Below are 18,647 nucleotides of genomic sequence, written 5' to 3'. Positions count from 1 at the left end.
CAATCCATCACCGACATCATCACCACCATCATCCTCGTCAACCCAATCTCTCTCGACATGGGTCCAAAATCCCCAGAGTAACTTCGCAATCAACGTGGAAGGAGATACTCGATCATCAATCAACCTCTGTCACTTACAACCTTCTCCTCGACCGGATTTTTCTGGTTACATCTCCTCTGACTCTTCAACTTTTTTCAAGCTTGCTTACCTATTCTTACTGAAGATCATAATTTTATTTTTTTTTAACACCGCCAATTCTCTAACATTTCCAGTGGCATAGGAACACACCACAATAGCCTCACAGTCAATTGACTCATTTCCCATTCCGCCTTTATCCTCTGTCATCGTTGAGCGATAGCCTTGCCCACCTCGTCCACGGTTTAAGCCTTGCCTCCCAACGACCTCGCTTGCCTTGACGAGAACTCTCGAAAGGGCTGGCGGGTAGGATTGGAGCTGCTGATTACTGTATTTCGCTCTTTGGACGTATTTCCGGGTTTAATTCTTTCGCAAAGGTGAGTGATCTCGCGGTTTCTATGGTGGCTGCGTGAGATATTGGTCCAGGCGCATTCGAGGTCGCCGAAATCGATATTTGCCGGCGCTTTTCTTTTGATGTCTCAGGTGTGTGTTGTGTAAGGGAAACGTCGGTGGGATCTCGCCAGTCGACGCTTTAGAGCCTTACGCAGCATATATGACTCTCCGGCAGCCTTGCTTTCCCTCATCACTTTCACACATAAATAGCTAACTCCTTGGTTGATTGATAGTTGAAGTCGACCGACTTCTTTTTATCAGACTCTCGATCGATCTCCGATAATTTTACCTTAACAGTCGTTGCCATCTATATTTGTTAGGCGAGCACACGAACAGAAACGATATCTTGTCCCACTAACACTTGCCGATACTCGGGTTATAATTCCCTCGAAGAAAACCAGAAAAAGAAACCCCCCAAAAAAAGGAACAAAACCATGGCGGAGGCTACGTTTATTAAAACGGAACCCGATGACCAAATGAACAATTCGAGTCATTTTATCATGTCTAACTCCACATACGGACTACCCAGTCCATCCTTCGGGAATCAGTTCGGAAACTCCGGAACGAATGATGGCATTGATCCCTCGGAACTTACCATGCACAATAGTGGCTTCATGTCGAATCCCTTCAGCTCGCCCCAGAACCTGTCTTCGAGTTTCAACTTCGGGAATTCTGGGATTGATACCGAAGAGCTGCTTGATTTAGAGATAAACGGACAGAACACGATACGCGATGGGTCTTACAACCTGGTTCCAGAGCAGCGACAGCCTACTGGAATCTCCATGAGCCACCAAGGCCAGATGTCCCACGTATTTTCGAATACACCGGACGGAGCCCCTATCAACAGCCCTTTTATTCGTGGTAGTTTTGGCTATGATCAGTTCCGGCCGATGCAGCAGCACACTCCTCAGGATGCCTCACCGCACATGAACGGTACAAACGTCCATTTTGATCAGAATTACCTGGGTGGAAAAACGCGTGCAAGCCTTCAGGTTGACAGGAACTCTGTGGATGCCCGAAGCCCCATGTCACCCAAGACTCCTGCTATGGCGGGCTTGAATATCGCTACCCCTGAATCCGGAAGCTTCCCGTCACAGCCCATAAGGGCAGTATCTCTACAATCCCAGCATCAAAAGAATATGTCGAGCCAGTGGGATGGCACGCCTGGTAGTGCTCAGTCCTTAATCGAATCTCCGATCTCATCGCCCGGACACCCATCCCACCATCTTGGAATTTCAGAGATTCTGAAATCTGGAAAACATGCTTCCCTCCCCACCAAAGTTGGCCACCATACGAGTGCGCAGCAAGCCTTGGAGTCACAAGAAGCCAAAAGGAAACGTCGTCGCGCCTCTCACAACCTGGTGGAGCGTCGCAGACGTGACAATATCAACGAGCGAATCCAAGACCTTTCCCATCTTGTCCCGCAACATCGCTTAGAGGATGAGAAGATAAGGAAACAGCTTCTCAATAACTCTTCGCTTGCCGGTTCCGTGGGCACCCCCGGACTGAATTCGACGAATGCAGCGACATCTCTTCTTGCGGGGGGCTGTGGAAGGCGCGCGACGAGCGGCAATATTACCATGGGACTGCCGATCGAGGAGAAAGAAAAGGGACCAAACAAGGGTGACATCCTCAACGGAGCAGTTGGCTGGACTAGAGATCTCATGTGGGCGCTGCATCGCAAATTAGAGCAAGAAGACCAGTTGGCCGAACTGATCACTTCGCTCGGTGGAACATGGCCATTTGAGCAGACTGAAGAGGATAAGCGGATGCGAACGGAATTACTCGATGCAATGGAGAAGAACAACGCAAATACATTTGCTTATAGCCGCGCGCCAGGAAGTGGCCTTCGGGTTCCCAAGCACACTAACATCGCCGGCGAGCCACTACAAGGACAAGCGAACTCGCAGAGCCTGAGTCCTGGTTTCCATAGCGGAGGCAGCGGCAACACTAGTGGCAACGGCCAGGCACAATTCTGGAATACTTCAGGCCATGCGGGTATGAGCTTCAAAGAAGAGGACGAGTACTCGATGGATATAAATTGAGCACTGGGACGCGTTACATTTCGGATTCAACACAAGATTGCATAGGTGGCGTCGCTTCTCGGAGTGGAATAGTGGGGTTTGGAGGCGTTGGCACTCGCATGCTCTGGCCGCGTGTCTGTCTCTTTGGGGTTGCTGGCCTTTTTCTACGAACTATTTAATATCTTTCCTTTTCTCTCGAGACCTGTCTCTTACTTTCTGTGTCCATTTCCGAGTTCGCCTGCGCATTTATATTGACCCTCTTCCTTTTGATTCATATGAACATAATATTTGTCTTTTGTTTTGCCTTCAAAGACCCAGCAGGTATTTGTGAGCAGCTGCTTTATGTTTTCTTTTTCTATTAATTTTCCCAACAGCCATTTCCTCCTTGCTTGCTGTCGGTTCTGTATTTGTTTCGACATTATTCTCTAGGTTATGCTCTCTGCCTGTTTCAAATTATCATTTCCCGGCCCTTCCTCGTTATGATGTATCTCCTTTTTTCTTTGAGTGATTTTCTTTTTTCTCACATACTTAATGACCATTGATACCCATACTGTTACTATGCCCATTCTAATCCTTGGTTGACTTCAGCTCAACGACTGATGGCCTCTCCCTATCTCCCAGATATTTCTCAGTGTGAAATCACTATATAGACAGTCCCAAGTTAACAAGGCAGCGAAGCAGAAGTCGTGTCAGCTGCTTCTGATGCCTGGGCTTCCTGAGACATGCATGTTACGGCCTTTATGAGTTTGTCTGCCAACAAACCTATGATGATGATCTATTTTTTAGACTCTGCCCTAAAATCCCTCCTCTCCCCTCCTCTTTCTCTCTCTTATCTCTCTCGTGGGCTCAACGAGGTATGATAACGATTTGAATGATTATCTCTCTGACATTTATCTTGTTTGATGGGTATCTCTGTGTGCATTTTGCTGATTTTTCCTTCCTTCCCTCCTTCCCTCCCTACCCCTTTTTTTTCTTTTTTTTCTTTTTTTTTTTTTTTTTTTCCTGTTTGTCCTATTTATATAACTCATGGCCAATCCCTTTTTCGCTTTTCCCCCTTAGATACATTTGTACTGTAATCCGTGTGGACTCGGTTTATTTTTTTTTTTTTTTTTTATCAATGTGTTGCAAAATCCAAGGTACCAGATTCGGCCAGTTACATGATGCAAATTCCTGATCCATAGCCTTATACATATATCTATTGCAAATGCCTTTAACCCTACAAGGCACGGAGTCCATATGTTATGTTGTGCAGCACATATGCATGTTGAGCGAAACTGTTGGTGCAACTGCATATTAAGAGCTGTCGCATGCACTTGTACTGTACTGACAATACACACATACACTCTGAGGATGGGTAAGATACCGTTCCATACGAGCACCTGGGGGTAATCTTACAATAGTTCGAGAGCGGTAAACCTCAAACTATGACTCCTCAACCTCTCGTGCGGGTCTTGGCGTTTCCCCCCCAAAAAAAACACCACCAGCAGCAGCGCTTGCACCGCTATTTTCTTCCACTATCTCGTTATTTTTTCGGCGCCGAGATCTGAGTGTGTTTTTCTCCTTTCCTTTTTTTTACTTGTTCTATTTTCTTTTTTGGGTTACACAGAGCAAATGCCGGAACACGAAAGAAGGTAATCGATTCTGGGGAAAACCCTGGCAATCCCAGATCTTATTTTTATTCTTCCTTTTTCTATTTTTCACTTTCTAGACGCTATTTGATATGATGCGACACGAGAGCCCTGAGGTAATACGATGTCCCATCTTAAGGAACTTCTCATTTTTGCATACTATGAAAGCCATACTGTCATGGTGAAAAGTGAGCTTTCCCAAGGCCTCGTCTCTCCCAGCGAGAAAAAAAAAAAAAAAGAAAAAGAAAAAAATGGGGAAAAAAGAAAATAACATTGAAAACGCCGGATGAGCTCACCGGTGACGTCATGGAGGGTTGGGGGAGCAATGGGAGGAGAGGTGCGTGCGCGCTGAACATTTATTATGTTTCGGTTGCATTGCAGTGGGAGTCGGGCTGTTGGTTAACCAGTTAGTTAACTCTCGTCACCGGCCACCAGTGGGCTGTCTCATCAACCACAGGTTGGGTTGTATGCGCAGCTGGGCTCCGTTGGTGCGGCTGGTCGAGAGGAGGGGGAGGGGGGGGGTAAGTGTTTGCGAAGGGACAGTGAGTGAGGAGGGGATAGTGTTTGCCTTTCTCCTGACGAGGCGAGCTGCTAGTTAGTACTCAGTTGGCTCACTTACGATAACCTGAGAGGAAAATAGAGATAAGACTTGACGAGGCTTTTCCAAATGCCTTTTTTTTTGCGAATCTGCAATGAAACTCGTGCAAGGGAGATCACGATCGTGGCTTGTCGCGATCGTGCGGGACCCAGTTGCCGACGACAATTCGATGCATAACTCTCCACACGGATGGAGAGACGAGTCGGCATCCTGGAGGGGGGTGTCAACTTGTCAACGGATTCATGCCGGCGGGTGCGGCGCGGGAAGAGGGCAGAGAAGACAAAAGGAAGCGGGGGAAGAAGCGAAGGGGAAGATGCGGAGTAGGTTTCACTAAGTGTAGGCTGGGGCCACGACGCTCCCGCAACCTTCTTTTTCAACCCATGCCCAGTGGACGGAGGAAGAGTACGGATAATATGGATGTAGTATTTGTTGCCAAAGCTTTTGCATGGATGGACGTGGATGATAGATTTCCAGCAACTGACTAGCCGGGGGCATCGTACCGAAGAAGGGGACAGCACGCGAGATAATTGCCTCGTATTAGTTCAAGACAAAGTGCTTCTACTCGTTGACTGAAGCGGCGAGCTTTGGGGATTTGACTTGTTTTGTCGCCGAGAGCTCCGAGAGAAGAGAGAAATGTTGCTCCACGGAAATGATATCGCCAGAAACACACACTTCCTCGGAGAGCGGCACCACCGATGAGTCTTGGGAGTCAATCTCAAAAACGGAGAAAGGTACTCATTGCGTAGTTGGTATGTCGCCCCCGTTCAGTAAATTAACTTGGAGGGCGGATAGATCCAAACTGAAATCTATACTTATTTGTCCTGATATTCCCTGACGACTTATCTATCTATACACCATATTCACATAATCCTCTTGAGCACCTGGTATAGGACACCTAGATACTAATTAATGGGGTCCAATTTGTTCCTGACATCCTTCAGAACGTAGTTAATTAGGATCACCACGTTGAATTTATCTGACTCCTCGAGCTCAGTTACGGGTTCGGTGTTAAGACTACTCTATAACCTATATCGGGAAGTGGTTATTTAACCAATTGTAGAGCAAAATTCTTTTGAATCGAGCTGGCATTCACACAGCCGTATACACTCTGTATAAATCTGCAGGCCGTCCATTTATTTCTTTCTTTCTCTCTCTCTCTTTCTTCCTTTTTTTCCTTCTTTTTTTTTTTTTTTTTTTTTTTTTTTTTTTTTTTTTTTGGCCATCTCATTCGATAAAGTCAAAGCTGCGAACCGCATGACTGTAGGAAGTAGTCCGTCTTTTCCATAGATCAGTGTGCGTGATAACCATATGTCCCCGCTGCAGCATGGTCATGCGAGATTGAGAAGGCCAGGATCTCCGTACGGATCTCTATCTCGCGATTCACAAGCTCGGAATGCTCAACAACAGCTTTCACTTCGCCAGTTGCGCCGTGGGTGCTGCATCGGCTTCGAGGGCCGTGCGTTTTGTCTGGACCAAATCACCCGAACCAGCACGGAGTTACGGAGAAGTTACTGCAGGGTAAGTCGTTAACCACGAAGTATATACTAGTTACCTGTTTGCTGGAGACTTCACCATAAACCTTAAATTAATTTACTGTCTCGGGAAATGGTGAAAGGAACTTGAGCATACTCGCGGGAAAGTGTGCGCAGAAACATTATTTCACTTCAAAAGGCCCTGCGGGAGCTATGACAGTCTAGAAGGATGCAAGCGATTCAAACTTAGCAAGCATCGACTTCAAAAGTTCCCGTTGGGCTCTTTATCTAACGCCCTTCATTCGGTTATCATGGGTAGTATCCGTCCACGCGAGAGAAGAATGACACTTTTGTGCTACTCGAATCTCTAGTACCTGTACTTGACGCCGTTGAGGAGCCGCAAGGCTTGAAAGGCCGACCATGAGGATCGATCGGATGCCTCTCAACCACCGGCTGAAAAACACGAAGGCCAATCGCCACCACATCAAATGAGAAGTCAAGAGACAACCCCCTAAGCGCTAATTAAGTGAGTCACTCTCTCAAATGAGCCGCTGTCTCCGATCAGCTCCCCCCGTTAGACGTCTAATTACCATATTTACCCATCACTTGTTTGGGAAGAGCTCTGAACCGTGACCTTGTTCTCGAGTAAGGAGTGCCCGTGATGGCTCCGTAAGGCGCATTTTATTTCCCGCATTTCATTCTAATCATCTGACTTGAGAATGTGGGTGGCGCCTTTGGATTAATTCTCCCCCCAAGAGAGGTGTATCAGGTGGAACGTCTCCCCGGCAGTTTGATCACAGGGAGAACCTCGTGATCCGTCGAAGGGGTTGAAGGGGGAACAAAAAAGGTCATAACGGGTGTGCATACATGAAACGAAGACGATATTCTCCATGTATCGAACGCATAAAACGATGTCCTGGGCTCATCCAGCAATGGAGGGGTCACATGGCGCAAGGGTGCGATCCAGGGGCAGCCTTGTCATAGCTCTTTTCGAGGTAACCGGGTTGATTCAATGAATATTCGATGTATCTCAATGGTACTGGAGAATGACAGTCTCAAATCAAGTTCCATTAAAAGAATGCCCTCGTCTGTCTGCGCATAACGCAGTATGTATCAAGACACATATCCAATGCACGCTCTAGAGCAAGATAAAATGTCCACAGGCATGAAACAACACAAAGACACACAAAAGATTCTATCACGTACGCGGAATAGTAAAATGTCCTGGTATCTAATCTAAAAAGGTGACACTTATCGGAAAACCGACAAACTGAGAGAGATTCCATCGGAGCTGGGGCGTGGGAACACACCTGACAATCCATGGCCAACAATCCAAAAGCTTTTCCTTGGGAAAGGACTGAGATTCAGTGAAAGAACGAAAGGCCGGCCCATAGTGTCTGCGTCCGTAATGTGAGCCCAAACCCCTTCCCACCCCCCCAAAAAAAAAAAAAAAAAAAAACACCCCCAGAGGAACTGGATGGTTTTCGGCTGATCAAAGCTGGAAGCTTCGTTTTTTATTCCTAATTGGTCCTTTACCCTCCACCACGCATGTTCTAGTTGTCGGAATGGAACAGTTGAACCGGGAGAAATCTATTCTCCTCTCATCTTGCGGAAGAAATCCGTCACACCAGTGAACACGACCAACAGAATACCACCACCAGGACCCAGTCTCAAAACCTTGGGAATGAATCCCTTATAGAGAGCACCGAAGCCTTCCTCCTTCATGACTGTTCCCAGAGCCGGCCAAGCCCAGTTGTACTTGGGGGTCTGACCCGCGACTCTCGGGCTGTTTTGAATGCGCGACTTGACAACATCCATGGGGGTATTCAAAATGGTACCGATGGTTCCACCGACGGTACCGGCAATAATATCATTGCGCATTTGTTGACTCTTGTTTCCGGGTTCGGCCTTGGGGAGCTGAGCGCGAATCTGGAAGATGGAGCCAAAGTAACCCGCATTCCATAGAATGTGACGCCACAGGGTGGATTCAAGGCCGTTGTAGAGCGCAAGGGGTCCTTCCTGCTTGACGATCTTCTGCACAACATCGATCATGCCGTTGTATTTTCCTGCAGAGTTGCGATCTTGGAGACGAATCTTGACGAGCTCGAAAGGAACGACGACGAAGGACTCGGTTGCACCGGCAGTGGCACCGGTGAGAATCGCCAGGGGCTGGTTGTTCTTCTCCATTCCGAATAAGGATCGGTAGAATGCGCCCCAGCTGTCGTTGGCGGCGAACTTGGTGGCACGCTTGGGAGCTTCCATGAGAATAGGTGCAGTGATCCCACGGTAGAGGCGGGAGAACCTGGTCGCATATCATGCCGTTAGGACTAAGATCCATGTACATGCGCACAATATCTGATCCAAAACATACCCCTCATTTCTGACAATCTTCTGGAGGCAGTCGACCATTCCGCTATAAGCTTCGGCACCGGCTCCGGTACCCTGTTGGAGCTGACTGTAGTAGGGTATCAGCAAGCCATTTCAAATGAAGACGAGCGGTATAACACCAGAGCTGCAGCACTCACACTCTTGTTTTGACCACATCGAGAGGATACCTGCCTTGAATATTAGCATGCGCTTTCTCATGGTGGAACCCTGCATCTGGGTTATCGAGCGTGGGGGTCATCGCACATTACAAGAATCTAATGGCACAAAAAACATGTCTGTTAGCAATTGCCAGGCAGGTTCAGATACTAAGGGTTGCCTTGCATACTTCAGAGACACCAGCCACAGCACCGGCTGCAAACTGGTATGCAAATGGTAGGGGCTTCTTCTCTTTTGACATCTTTGTGGGGTTTGTGTGAGTGCGAGCAGATGAGGCAGAACGAAAGCGATGACAAAGGAGGATTTAAGGACTAGTTAGTACACTGTAAAAGAATAAAAAAAATGGACGAGGACGAGAGATTTATCCCAATTGACCAGGCACAAGCGCTGAAGAGAGTGAACTGAGAGCAGCAATCAACGAGGGAGTTGGTAGTATTTGGGTGAACGGCGGGAATAATTGGTGGTGGAGGAGATTGCTCGGCAAGAAAAGCGGCCCTTAATTTTGCCTCCAAATTTAGAGTTTTCGTTCTCCGCGATGCGATCAGGAACGGTCTCGGGCGTTGGGTTTTCGGGAACGACAAAGACCCGAGCAAGCGAGCTACCGTTGCAACAGACAGGTACATACATACTGTACATACATACATTCCATGCCTACAGGACTCGACGGTCTACTTGAGTGACTCTCTACAGGTGTGGCTCGGTCGGGATTCCGCCTCAGTGCGCTTGTGGCGGCGGGGAAAAAAAAGGCCGCTCGCACCGACACTGGAAGGTACGCCTTGACTTTTCGACGATGTCGCAGCTTCTTATGATAACTGAGGGATGGGGCCTTTCCTTTTTTGGCTAGTTCCATAATACTATCACATGACCTAAATTGATTACATAATCTTATATCACGTGATTTCGTCTTGTTGACGCGTTTTTTAGTGGCTACGCGACAGAGGTGAGACGACGCGAGCTCTCGGCTTTCGCGCCAGCCAATTGAGTAGGATACCAACTGGTGGATAATGAGAATATCATCATTTGGCATGGACCACAACTGTCAATGTTCGACGATCCCCTTGTCATCTTCTCTGTTTCTAAGTCCAAATTGAATTCCTTCCGCTATATCAATACTGCTCCCCCGTCCCATATGTCTGCTTCGAACGGCGATGACGAGAGCAAGACAGTCGGCCGGCTGGATGAACGTGGCGGGTCCCGTCCGCCCGTAGAGTCCGTCGAACGAGCAGCCCTAGACTCCAACAAAGAAAATCTTCATTCTGAAGGTCGAGAGGTCAAACCTGCATCCAGTTGCCCCCAGACACCGGCGCATAGAATTCCCCTGGCCGATCTGATCAGCAACACGGAGGATGCATTTAATCAGGCACCTGGGAAGGTCCTTACCCCAGAGGATCATGTCTACTGGGACCACCGAAGCCCGTCCCTTAAGAATAAGCCGCGCTCCTCTCTTTGTCGAGGCAAGAAGCGAAGCCATAGCTCCTCGCCCACCAGATCGCCGTTGAACAAGGATGTACCGGCTGAACTGCGTCCCACCGGGTCGGTGATGAAAACCCCTCAGCACGACATAGCTGCAGACCTATGGAGCAAGTACGTTGGCAAGGGAAATGAGATACCAGGTGGCGACCTTCCGAAGTTCCATTTTTCCCAGCTTGCATCATCACCCCAGACTCCCGCGCCCCAGTCCCGGTCCGCTAGAGATGGATCGGGGCTACGAAGGGCCAACAGCTGCAATACTGACTGGCCAACATCTAACACTAAACGAAGGAGGCTGGACTATGACCAGCAACGAACTAATAACATCCGTGATGGCTTTACCCGCTCGCGGACGTCGTTACTGGCATCCGATAGATCAAAATCTTCGAAGATCAATCTACTAGTTGAGAAAATTCAGGATACTTTGTTGAAGTATCCAAAAGATGATCCGACCGCCCCTTCTAGTTCCTCCCCCTTGCCTGACCGCTCCGATAATACAGACGATGGCTGTCCTATGTCGCCGCCAAAAGAATCGATCCAAAACCAGCCAATTGACACTCCATCCAAATGCGCGCCGTCTCTACGATATGAAAGACAGCCGGTGGAGGCGAATTTTGATTCTGATTCCCAAGAAAAATTCGACGTACATGGTGCATCGTCGGAATTTGGTGATGATGATTTGGATCGCGATTTCCTTGAACTTGCGGTTGCGTCGCCCAAGAAACTTTTCCCCCTTTGTACGGACAAGCCCAAGGCGAACGAACCGGTGGAAAAGGTCGAGGACATCCCGACCTTACACCCAACTAACCCCCCACCACACTCTATGGACGAGAAGGTTTCTCATATTATAGATGAGTTTAATGATAATGACGACGAATTGGATGACGGACTTGAAGAAATTATGGCGCAGTATGATTCAAAGGATTTGTCTGCTGGGCAGACCACAAGCGATGAAAGGATCATGCAGGATTTGGGGCCAGGAAAATCCACGAATGGTAAGACTAACGGGCAGGATGAAATGAAGAATGACCCCAACATGAAAGCGGAAACGGCTGTTACTTTGATGTCCGATGATGAGTTTGATGATGATATTGATCTGGAAGCAATTGAGGATGCAATGCGGAAGGGCACTGAAGTTGCTGCTGCTACTAGCAAAGTTGGTCTTCCCCTGTATGCATGAGGCCTTCCTTTTAGATATATCGCTAAGAGATATAGAAGCATTTTAAGCATCCTCAAGCTATTAAACGTTATCTCATCCTTGATTGCGCTGAGAATAGCTATACCAGAAGCAATGGCCGAGCGCAGCTCGAAAAGGTAGAGTCTTCTTTTGTTTCCTCTGCGTTCCTTGCGGTCCTCGCTGCCTGCTAATGTCGAGACAGGTACTTTTTGTTGAAGAAGAAAGGACCAAGCAAAACCGGGCCATCACCTTAAGAGAATCATGGTTTGATATGCCTTGCAAGAAAGGTTTCTATCTCCATCTCATCGGAGAATTTGATACCACCGGACAGTGCATAGTGGACGATGCCAACAACATGATAATCCTCCATCCTGACTATCTTATCTCTGCCACCGTTGTAGCTGATTCTTTTACATGTCAGCGACGGGCAGTGCTTCAAGATCGCATCAAGGCCACCAGTGAAGCTTCAAAGCCTCAAGTGTACGGCCATATCCTCCACGAGATTTTTCAGGAAGCCATGCAAGCTAATAGATGGGATTTTGGCTGCCTGAGAGGACTTGTCGACGAGACATTACCAAAATACCTGGAGAGTTTATATGAGATTCAGGTTGATGTGCCCGAGGCAAAGGCATACCTTCAGGCTAAGATTCCCGCGCTGAAAGCTTGGGCGGAGGTCTTCCTTCGCTGTAGGCCAAGTGTAAGCATTTTGAGTATTACAATTTGCATGCTGATGCTTACTCCTCTTTTAGCTTGAGTCCATCATTGAGGACAGAAACGGCACCAAAGCCCGGCTGTGTATAAACAAACTTCTCGAAGTTGAGGAGCATATTTGGTCGCCCATGTACGGACTAAAAGGCAATGTCGATGCAACTGTTCAGGTAGTTCTTCAGGATAAAACGGAACAGAAGACTCTCACGGTGCCTTTGGAACTTAAAACTGGAAGAAATACTACCAATGAAACACATAGAGCGCAGACAGCATTATACACCTTGCTCCTTTCGGACCGCTATGGTATGTTGAATGTGAAGGGAATGTTATGAATATGCTAACTGCTCGAAATAGACATTGACGTTACTTTTGGCATACTGTATTATTTGGAGGCTTCAAAGACGCATCGTGTTCGGGCTATACCGGCTGAGATACGCCAGATGATACAACAACGAAATAGACTGGCTGGATACGTTCGAGAGCGGCTAGATCTTCCTCCTATGCTGAAAAATCCGCGGATATGCAACCAATGTTACGCGAAGACACCGTGTTTTGTATATCACAAGCTAATGGATAATGGCGATGGAGGGACAAGTGGTATAGGAAAGAGTTTCACAGAGCTCGTCGGTCATCTGAGTCCCTTGCATCAAACTTTCTTCAAAAAGTGGGATTTATTGTTGACTCAGGAAGAAACAGAAGCGATGAAATTCCGTCGAGAGCTTTGGACGATGCTAAGCAGTGAGCGAGAAGGAGTTGGCCGCTGTTTCAGTAATGTCGTGATAGAGCCAGGGTCAGCCTTCAAGGATACCGATGGCCCAAAGATCAATCGCTTCCGGTACACTTTCGTCAAGCATAAGCCATTTTCTGGCTTTTCTTTTGCGGAATCACAGATCACTGCTGGAGAGCCCATTGTGGTGTCTGATGAGAAAGGCCACTTTGCTCTTGCCAATGGCTACGTTGTGCAAATTAGTCCTAGAAGACTCACTGTTTCTGTAGATCGGAGGCTCCACAATGCCCAGAGGAAGGTGGTGGGCTTTGACGCGGATCGAAATCAGTCTTTCATGGGAATTATGGAAGTCAATGATAGCAAATTGGCGGATTCCAGAGTGGCGGAGGAAGAGGAGGTTGTGTTATATCGCGTGGATAAAGATGAGTTTAGTAACGGCATGGCGACCGTGAGAAATAATCTTGTTTGCATGATGGACAACTCACACTTCCGATCGAAACGATTGAGGGACCTGATTATCGAAGGGGTTCCACCATCCTTCAAACCATTATCGTCTGTGCCAAACCTATCTGCTTTCGCAGAAGCGAACTTGAATGTGGATCAGAAAGAGGCGATTGAGAAGGTTATGAGTGCTGACGACTATGCTCTTGTTCTTGGTATGCCTGGAACTGGAAAGACTACGACCATTGCTCAGCTTATTCGTGCCATTGTCGCGCAAGGGAAAAGTGTTTTGCTGGCTTCATACACGCACACGGCGGTGGATAACATCCTTCTTAAGATTCGATATGACGGAACTAAGATTTTAAGACTTGGGGTACCTGCAAAAGTGCATCCGGAGGTTCAACAGTTTGCTGATCTCGCGGGGTTTCCGAAGAAATCGATTGAGGAGATTAAAGACTCGATTGAGAATTCACAAGTGGTCGCGACCACTTGCTTGGGAATCAATCATTTCATCTTCAACAGTCGAACGTTTGATTATTGTATTGTCGACGAAGCTTCGCAGATTACACTTCCTGTTTGTCTGGGACCAATTCGGATGGCAAAGACATTTATCCTCGTGGGCGATCATTATCAGCTTCCACCTCTCGTTCAAAACAAAGAAGCGCTGGAAGGTGGACTGGATGTGAGCTTGTTCAAGCTACTTTGCGACATGCATCCGGGCGCCGTTGTCAACCTTGAGCATCAATATCGAATGTGTGAAGACATAATGCTACTTTCTAACACGCTCATTTACTTCGGACATTTGAAATGTGGCACACCAGAAGTAGCTTCGCGCTCGTTGAATATTCCCAATATGAGTGGGCTGAAACAACATCACATCAGTCCTTTGAGTGTGCTGTCATCTCATACACCGTGTTTAGGACCAACCCGCGGACGCTGCTGGCTTCGAGACCTTTTGGACCCAAGCGCAAAAGCCCGCCTAGTCAATACAGACTTCTTAAACCCCCGGGCCGGAGAGTCTGCTAACGGCTCACGCATCGTCAACGTCGTCGAAGTCGCTCTCTGCACCCAACTCGTCGAAGCACTCATCTCCGTCGGAATCCCCGCACAAGAAATAGGTGTCGTAACTCTGTATCGAAGTCAGCTCGCCCTCCTCAGGCAGAACCTACGCCGTCATCTTCCTGAGCTTGAGATGCATACGGCCGACCGCTTCCAGGGACGCGATAAAGAAGTGATTATCATGAGCTGCGTACGAAGCAATGCAGAGAACAATGTGGGCGAATTACTCCGGGATTGGCGACGGGTTAACGTTGCATTCACACGGGCGCGGACCAAATTCCTTATTGTGGGCAGCAAGACCACGCTTCGAGAGGGGAATGAATTGCTGGATAGGTTTGTTAAGCTTATGGATGGGAAAGGTTGGTGTTATGATTTGCCCCCGACAGCGGTAGAGAGTCATGTTTTTGAGGAACCTGCGTTTACGCAGGTGAGTCCACAGAGAACAAAGAGTAAACCTGTGAGTCCAAAGAAGAAGGGGCAGAGTCCTATAAAGAGGAGTCCTGTCAAGAGGCAGTCTCGGACGGTGCTTGGTCCGATGAGGAACGAAAGTGGTTTGTTTGGGATGGGCTGTAGGAAGGCTGAAAAGCTTGGAGGTAAGGAGACACATGCTGCGAAGATGGTAGGGAGGAGACCCGTGTTGAGGGATGTATATCATGATTTGCTTGGATAAGTCGTCTATTTCTTCTCGCTGTACTCCGTTGGGTTGGACTTTGGCTGGTAACTACGCATTTGGTTGCATGACGCTCCGTAAAAGGGGGCTTTTGGACAAATCCATTTATTCTTTTTAGGGCTCTATCCAGATGAAACTTTGACTTCACGTTCCGGCCATCTTTATCGATGTGACTATAAATCATACGAAAGTCGAGGCAACGCAATCAAGAGGCTGACCACGGGCAGCCAACGTACTCCCAGCAAACAAATTTCCTCCGTGGCTGTTTCTGGTCCGATTTCAAAGCGTTATCTTCTGTATTATCAGCTTTATGACAAGGAGGTGCCAATATCATATACCCATCTTTGCCTTCAACCGCCTCCTTGCCAAGTGCGTGTGAAGATATTGCAAACCAGGAGTCCGACCCCGCAGTACTGCGTCTTTTGGAAAGTCCATATCAGTCGGGTTCCGAGTTTAATTAGGTTTTTGATTTAACTTACAGCGTGGCGATGAGTAACTGTGCGATCCAATGACTTGGAAGCAATCCTTTCCAGGTGAGTTTCACGAGGTTCGAGGAAGTACAGTTCTCTTTATTGGGCACCGAGTATCGACTAAGATATGGATCTATCGAGTCATCCGCGTTGAGGCGTGGAGTTCCTAGGAAGGCCAGCGCAAGCCATTCCTGAATTTCAACGCAGGTATCCGAGAGTTCTGATATTGCTTGCTCACTTTCTGCCTGAAAAGTGGATGGTGTAAATGGTGGAGTTAGGACATTTTGGAAAGGTGACTTTGTTGAGGTGCACGAGAAGATTTGTGGTGAATGCCTTTTGATGGGAGCATCTAAGACAATGTCAGCATCGGGCACCCTTCAAGAAACAAAGTAAACCTGTAGATATGGGGAGGAGTTTGACCTTGACCTGATAGATCTGAGGACGGGGATAAATCGCTGAACAGCCATGTAAGGGACTCGTTAAGAACATTTTTGAAAGCCCATACAATGCGCTCGAATCCCTTTTTGCCGTGGAGCATAGAAGGCAGGCGGAGATTGATTTCCACAACTTAGTTTTGTATAGTTAGCTACTATATAGACGCGTATGGAAAAAGGACATAATCCAGGAGTCCGGAACGTACCATATCTTGATGCTACATGCTTTTTGCCTCCACTACGAACGGATTTTCCGACAAGGCCCGCTCGTTCGTATGAACTCTTATCTAGTTCTAATCTAAGAATACCTGAGGAGGTGGGCAGAATACCGTGGATGTTAGCCTTTCATCCGGGCTTTATTCTGGCCAGAAGCCGGCTAATAGGTCGGGTGTAGCTAGACATACCATCTCTGAGAGAATACACATTGTCTACGCCGCTTTGTCCCTCTGAGATCATCAAAATATTGCCTGGGGAAGACGGTCAGCCCTATTTGATGATAGTCGCATAGATATCCCCGGGCAGGAGGATATGATAGCATACTGTAGCATATCTGCGTACCAATTTTTATATACTTGTTAAAGAATTCTCCATCAAGAATATCTGAGAGGGACATGAAGACTTTTGCATACTGGCAGATGCTAATTTTGTTTGCAATTGAATCCCAAGCAGCTTGATAGATTTCTTCCGGGAGGATAAGCTCTGTCTGTAGAAGAGGTAGTTCAGCCTAGATTACTCTTGGGTGTGCACAGAACGATCCCTTAGGGGAGCTGAAGCCATACCGAATGGACAAAACAGTGTCTTGAGACGGTTGAGAAGGGAGATTTTCTCGTCGGTGGCTGCTTCGGATCAAGGTAGTGTGGGAGCTCTCCGATTGTCGTATAGCACTTTTCCTTGTCCAAGGCCGAATCGTCGATATCAAACATCTTTCTATAGCATGAGTTAGTAGATATCGCGAATAGGAAAGAATTGAACCGTAAAATACATACAAGTGTTTGTAGAACGGCGCTTGTGGCTCTCTGGTGCTATTTACACGGTTGTGGTCGTGATATCACAGTCACGGCTTAAATATTTATGGCGGTAGAACTTGGAGCTCTCTGTGGCAGGGTTAACAAGCTATTATTTATGCAGATCTAACTTTCCAGAGACGCTAATATCTCTCAAATGAAGGCGATGGATGAGAGATAGTCACTAATGATACTGCGGGAGGGGGAAGACTGGCTTTTCTAATTCTTGAGTTGGCGAAGAGGGTATTTTTCTTCCGTGTCAAAGAAACACTCCAAGCAGCACCAACTTCCTCTCAAGCCTGACGATGGAAGCACACTATCAATGAGACACAAGACCACGGTGTCTAGCAGGTGCCGAAGATGCCGCCGCCTCCTCCGTCCCAGCTGATCCCCAAGGATCGCTTTGGCTACTTGTTTGGTAGACTGAGAACACAGAGCTATACCGATCCCAATGCGCGTGGACCTGGTTCGCACAGGTAACTAGAGCTTTCTCCCGGAAACACCTTGCTTTGACCTTTAAAACTAATCCTTCTGATGTCTATTTCGCAGTATTCGCACTCTGGCATGGAATCCTACCGGCCTTCTCATCGCGACAGGTTCTGCCGACCGAACACTACGAATATGGAACCCAGAGCGCCCCGATGTGAGGTATTCGACTGAGCTACGCGGGCATACCTCTGGCATTGAGCAGGTTGCTTTTAACCCCGTCAAGGAATCCGAGCTAGCGAGCTGCTCAACCGATGGAACCGTCCGTTTCTGGGACGTGCGATCCAAGAACTGCGTGAACCGCATCGATGTTGGCGGAGAAGCATTCACTCTCTCCTGGTCCGCTGATGGCAGCGTGCTCCTCGCAGGAAGAATGGTATTCCTCCGCGTGCACTGTTTATTGCTCATCTGTTAAGCGCTGTCTAACGCCTATCTCTCCAGGACGACACTCTCGTACCCATCTCTGTCGACTCTTCCTCCACACCTACAACCACCACTGAACCCTCCAAATCGGGTACAACAGCGGCTCCCTACAAATCCCTTTCGCCTCATAAACAACCTGTCCGCACCAACGGCACCGCATTCTCCTACTCACCCTCGAACCCGGACCTCTTCCTCACCACCGGCGACGGCACCGTTCAAATCGTATCCTACCCCTCCTTCCACCCACTTCACACCCTCAACGCCCACACCGCCTCCTGTCACTGCGTCTCCCTCTCCCCAACAGCCCGCTACCTCGCAATTGGCGGTGGAGACTCTCTAATCTCCCTTTGGGACACCACTGACTGGATCTGCAAGCGCACTGTGACGACTTCCGGCGGAGGCGGAGTGCGCGGCGTAAGCTGGAGCTGGGACGGGCGATTCATTGTAGGCGCGTGCGATGAGCCGGATTGCGGCGGTGTTGGGTTAGAGATTTTCCATGCGGAGACCGGGGAGAGTGTGTTTACGATTCCGGTTGATGGGTCGCATGTTGTTCCCGCTGTGGCGTGGCATCCGTCGAGGTATTGGTTGGCGTATTCCATTTATGCAGATGCGATGGGCCCGAGTAGTAACGGGTTGAGAATTGTGGGTGCTGGTGGTGGTGGATTGTGATTTGAGATGTCAAGCTGAGCAGTATCATACCTTCGTTGAATATTCCTTGTTTGAACTGGTTTCCTACGTGATGGCTAACGATATTATGGAGCTTATCGGATCGGGATATGAATGA

The 18,647-nt window shown here is 48.1% G+C and overlaps 5 protein-coding genes across 5 annotated transcripts; 3 read left to right on the top strand and 2 right to left on the bottom strand.

The window, feature by feature from the left end:
- On the top strand, nucleotides 1-3,769 carry D8B26_007306 (uncharacterized protein). The gene is made up of 2 exons (XM_003072125.2): nucleotides 1-512; nucleotides 762-3,769. The coding sequence occupies exon 2, from the start codon at nucleotides 963-965 to the stop codon at nucleotides 2,571-2,573; it is 1,611 nt and encodes a 536-aa protein (XP_003072171.1). The 5' UTR covers nucleotides 1-512; nucleotides 762-962; the 3' UTR covers nucleotides 2,574-3,769.
- Nucleotides 3,770-7,027: 3,258 nt separating this feature from the next.
- D8B26_007305 (uncharacterized protein) lies at nucleotides 7,028-9,298 on the bottom strand. Its single transcript, XM_066125497.1, has 5 exons — nucleotides 8,964-9,298; nucleotides 8,882-8,892; nucleotides 8,776-8,805; nucleotides 8,622-8,705; nucleotides 7,028-8,552 (listed from the first exon to the last, which is right to left on the bottom strand). Exons 1-5 carry the CDS (start codon nucleotides 9,033-9,035, stop codon nucleotides 7,841-7,843), a joined length of 909 nt encoding a protein of 302 aa, XP_065981580.1. The 5' UTR covers nucleotides 9,036-9,298; the 3' UTR covers nucleotides 7,028-7,840.
- Nucleotides 9,299-9,836: 538 nt separating this feature from the next.
- On the top strand, nucleotides 9,837-15,197 carry DNA2 (Tripartite DNA replication factor; the record flags this gene model as incomplete). Its single annotated transcript, XM_066125496.1, has 5 exons — nucleotides 9,837-11,420; nucleotides 11,480-11,578; nucleotides 11,644-12,138; nucleotides 12,191-12,452; nucleotides 12,504-15,197. The coding sequence occupies 5 exons, from the start codon at nucleotides 9,837-9,839 to the stop codon at nucleotides 15,044-15,046; spliced, it is 4,983 nt and encodes a 1,660-aa protein (XP_065981579.1). The 3' UTR covers nucleotides 15,047-15,197.
- On the bottom strand, nucleotides 14,574-16,873 carry D8B26_007303 (uncharacterized protein; the record flags this gene model as incomplete). The annotated part of the gene is made up of 7 exons (XM_066125495.1): nucleotides 14,574-15,465; nucleotides 15,526-15,865; nucleotides 15,937-16,083; nucleotides 16,157-16,258; nucleotides 16,355-16,417; nucleotides 16,509-16,653; nucleotides 16,730-16,873. The coding sequence occupies 7 exons, from the start codon at nucleotides 16,871-16,873 to the stop codon at nucleotides 15,252-15,254; spliced, it is 1,155 nt and encodes a 384-aa protein (XP_065981578.1). The 3' UTR covers nucleotides 14,574-15,251.
- Nucleotides 16,874-17,102: 229 nt separating this feature from the next.
- D8B26_007302 (uncharacterized protein) lies at nucleotides 17,103-18,532 on the top strand (the record flags this gene model as incomplete). Its single annotated transcript, XM_003072121.2, has 3 exons — nucleotides 17,103-17,430; nucleotides 17,504-17,816; nucleotides 17,882-18,532. The coding sequence occupies exons 1-3, from the start codon at nucleotides 17,315-17,317 to the stop codon at nucleotides 18,530-18,532; spliced, it is 1,080 nt and encodes a 359-aa protein (XP_003072167.1). The 5' UTR covers nucleotides 17,103-17,314.
- Between the last annotated feature and the right edge of the window lie 115 nt (nucleotides 18,533-18,647).

This window comes from Coccidioides posadasii, chromosome 4, assembly GCF_018416015.2.
Source record: "Coccidioides posadasii str. Silveira chromosome 4, complete sequence".
NCBI classification, from domain to species: Eukaryota; Fungi; Ascomycota; class Eurotiomycetes; order Onygenales; family Onygenaceae; genus Coccidioides; species Coccidioides posadasii.
The sequence above is the reverse complement of the archived record's forward strand: the minus strand, read 5'-3'. Positions and strand labels throughout refer to the sequence as shown.

Coding starts and splice junctions, on each gene's coding strand:
- D8B26_007305 (XM_066125497.1), bottom strand. CDS start 9,035: ATGTCAAAAGAGAAGAAGCCCCTACCATTTGCATACCAGTTTGCAGCC. Junction 8,706..8,775: donor GATGTGGTCAAAACAAGAGT/GTGAGTGCTGCA, acceptor ACCCTACTACAG/TCAGCTCCAACAGGGTACCG. Junction 8,553..8,621: donor AAGATTGTCAGAAATGAGGG/GTATGTTTTGGA, acceptor ATATGCGACCAG/GTTCTCCCGCCTCTACCGTG.
- D8B26_007306 (XM_003072125.2), top strand. CDS start 963: ATGGCGGAGGCTACGTTTATTAAAACGGAACCCGATGACCAAATGAAC.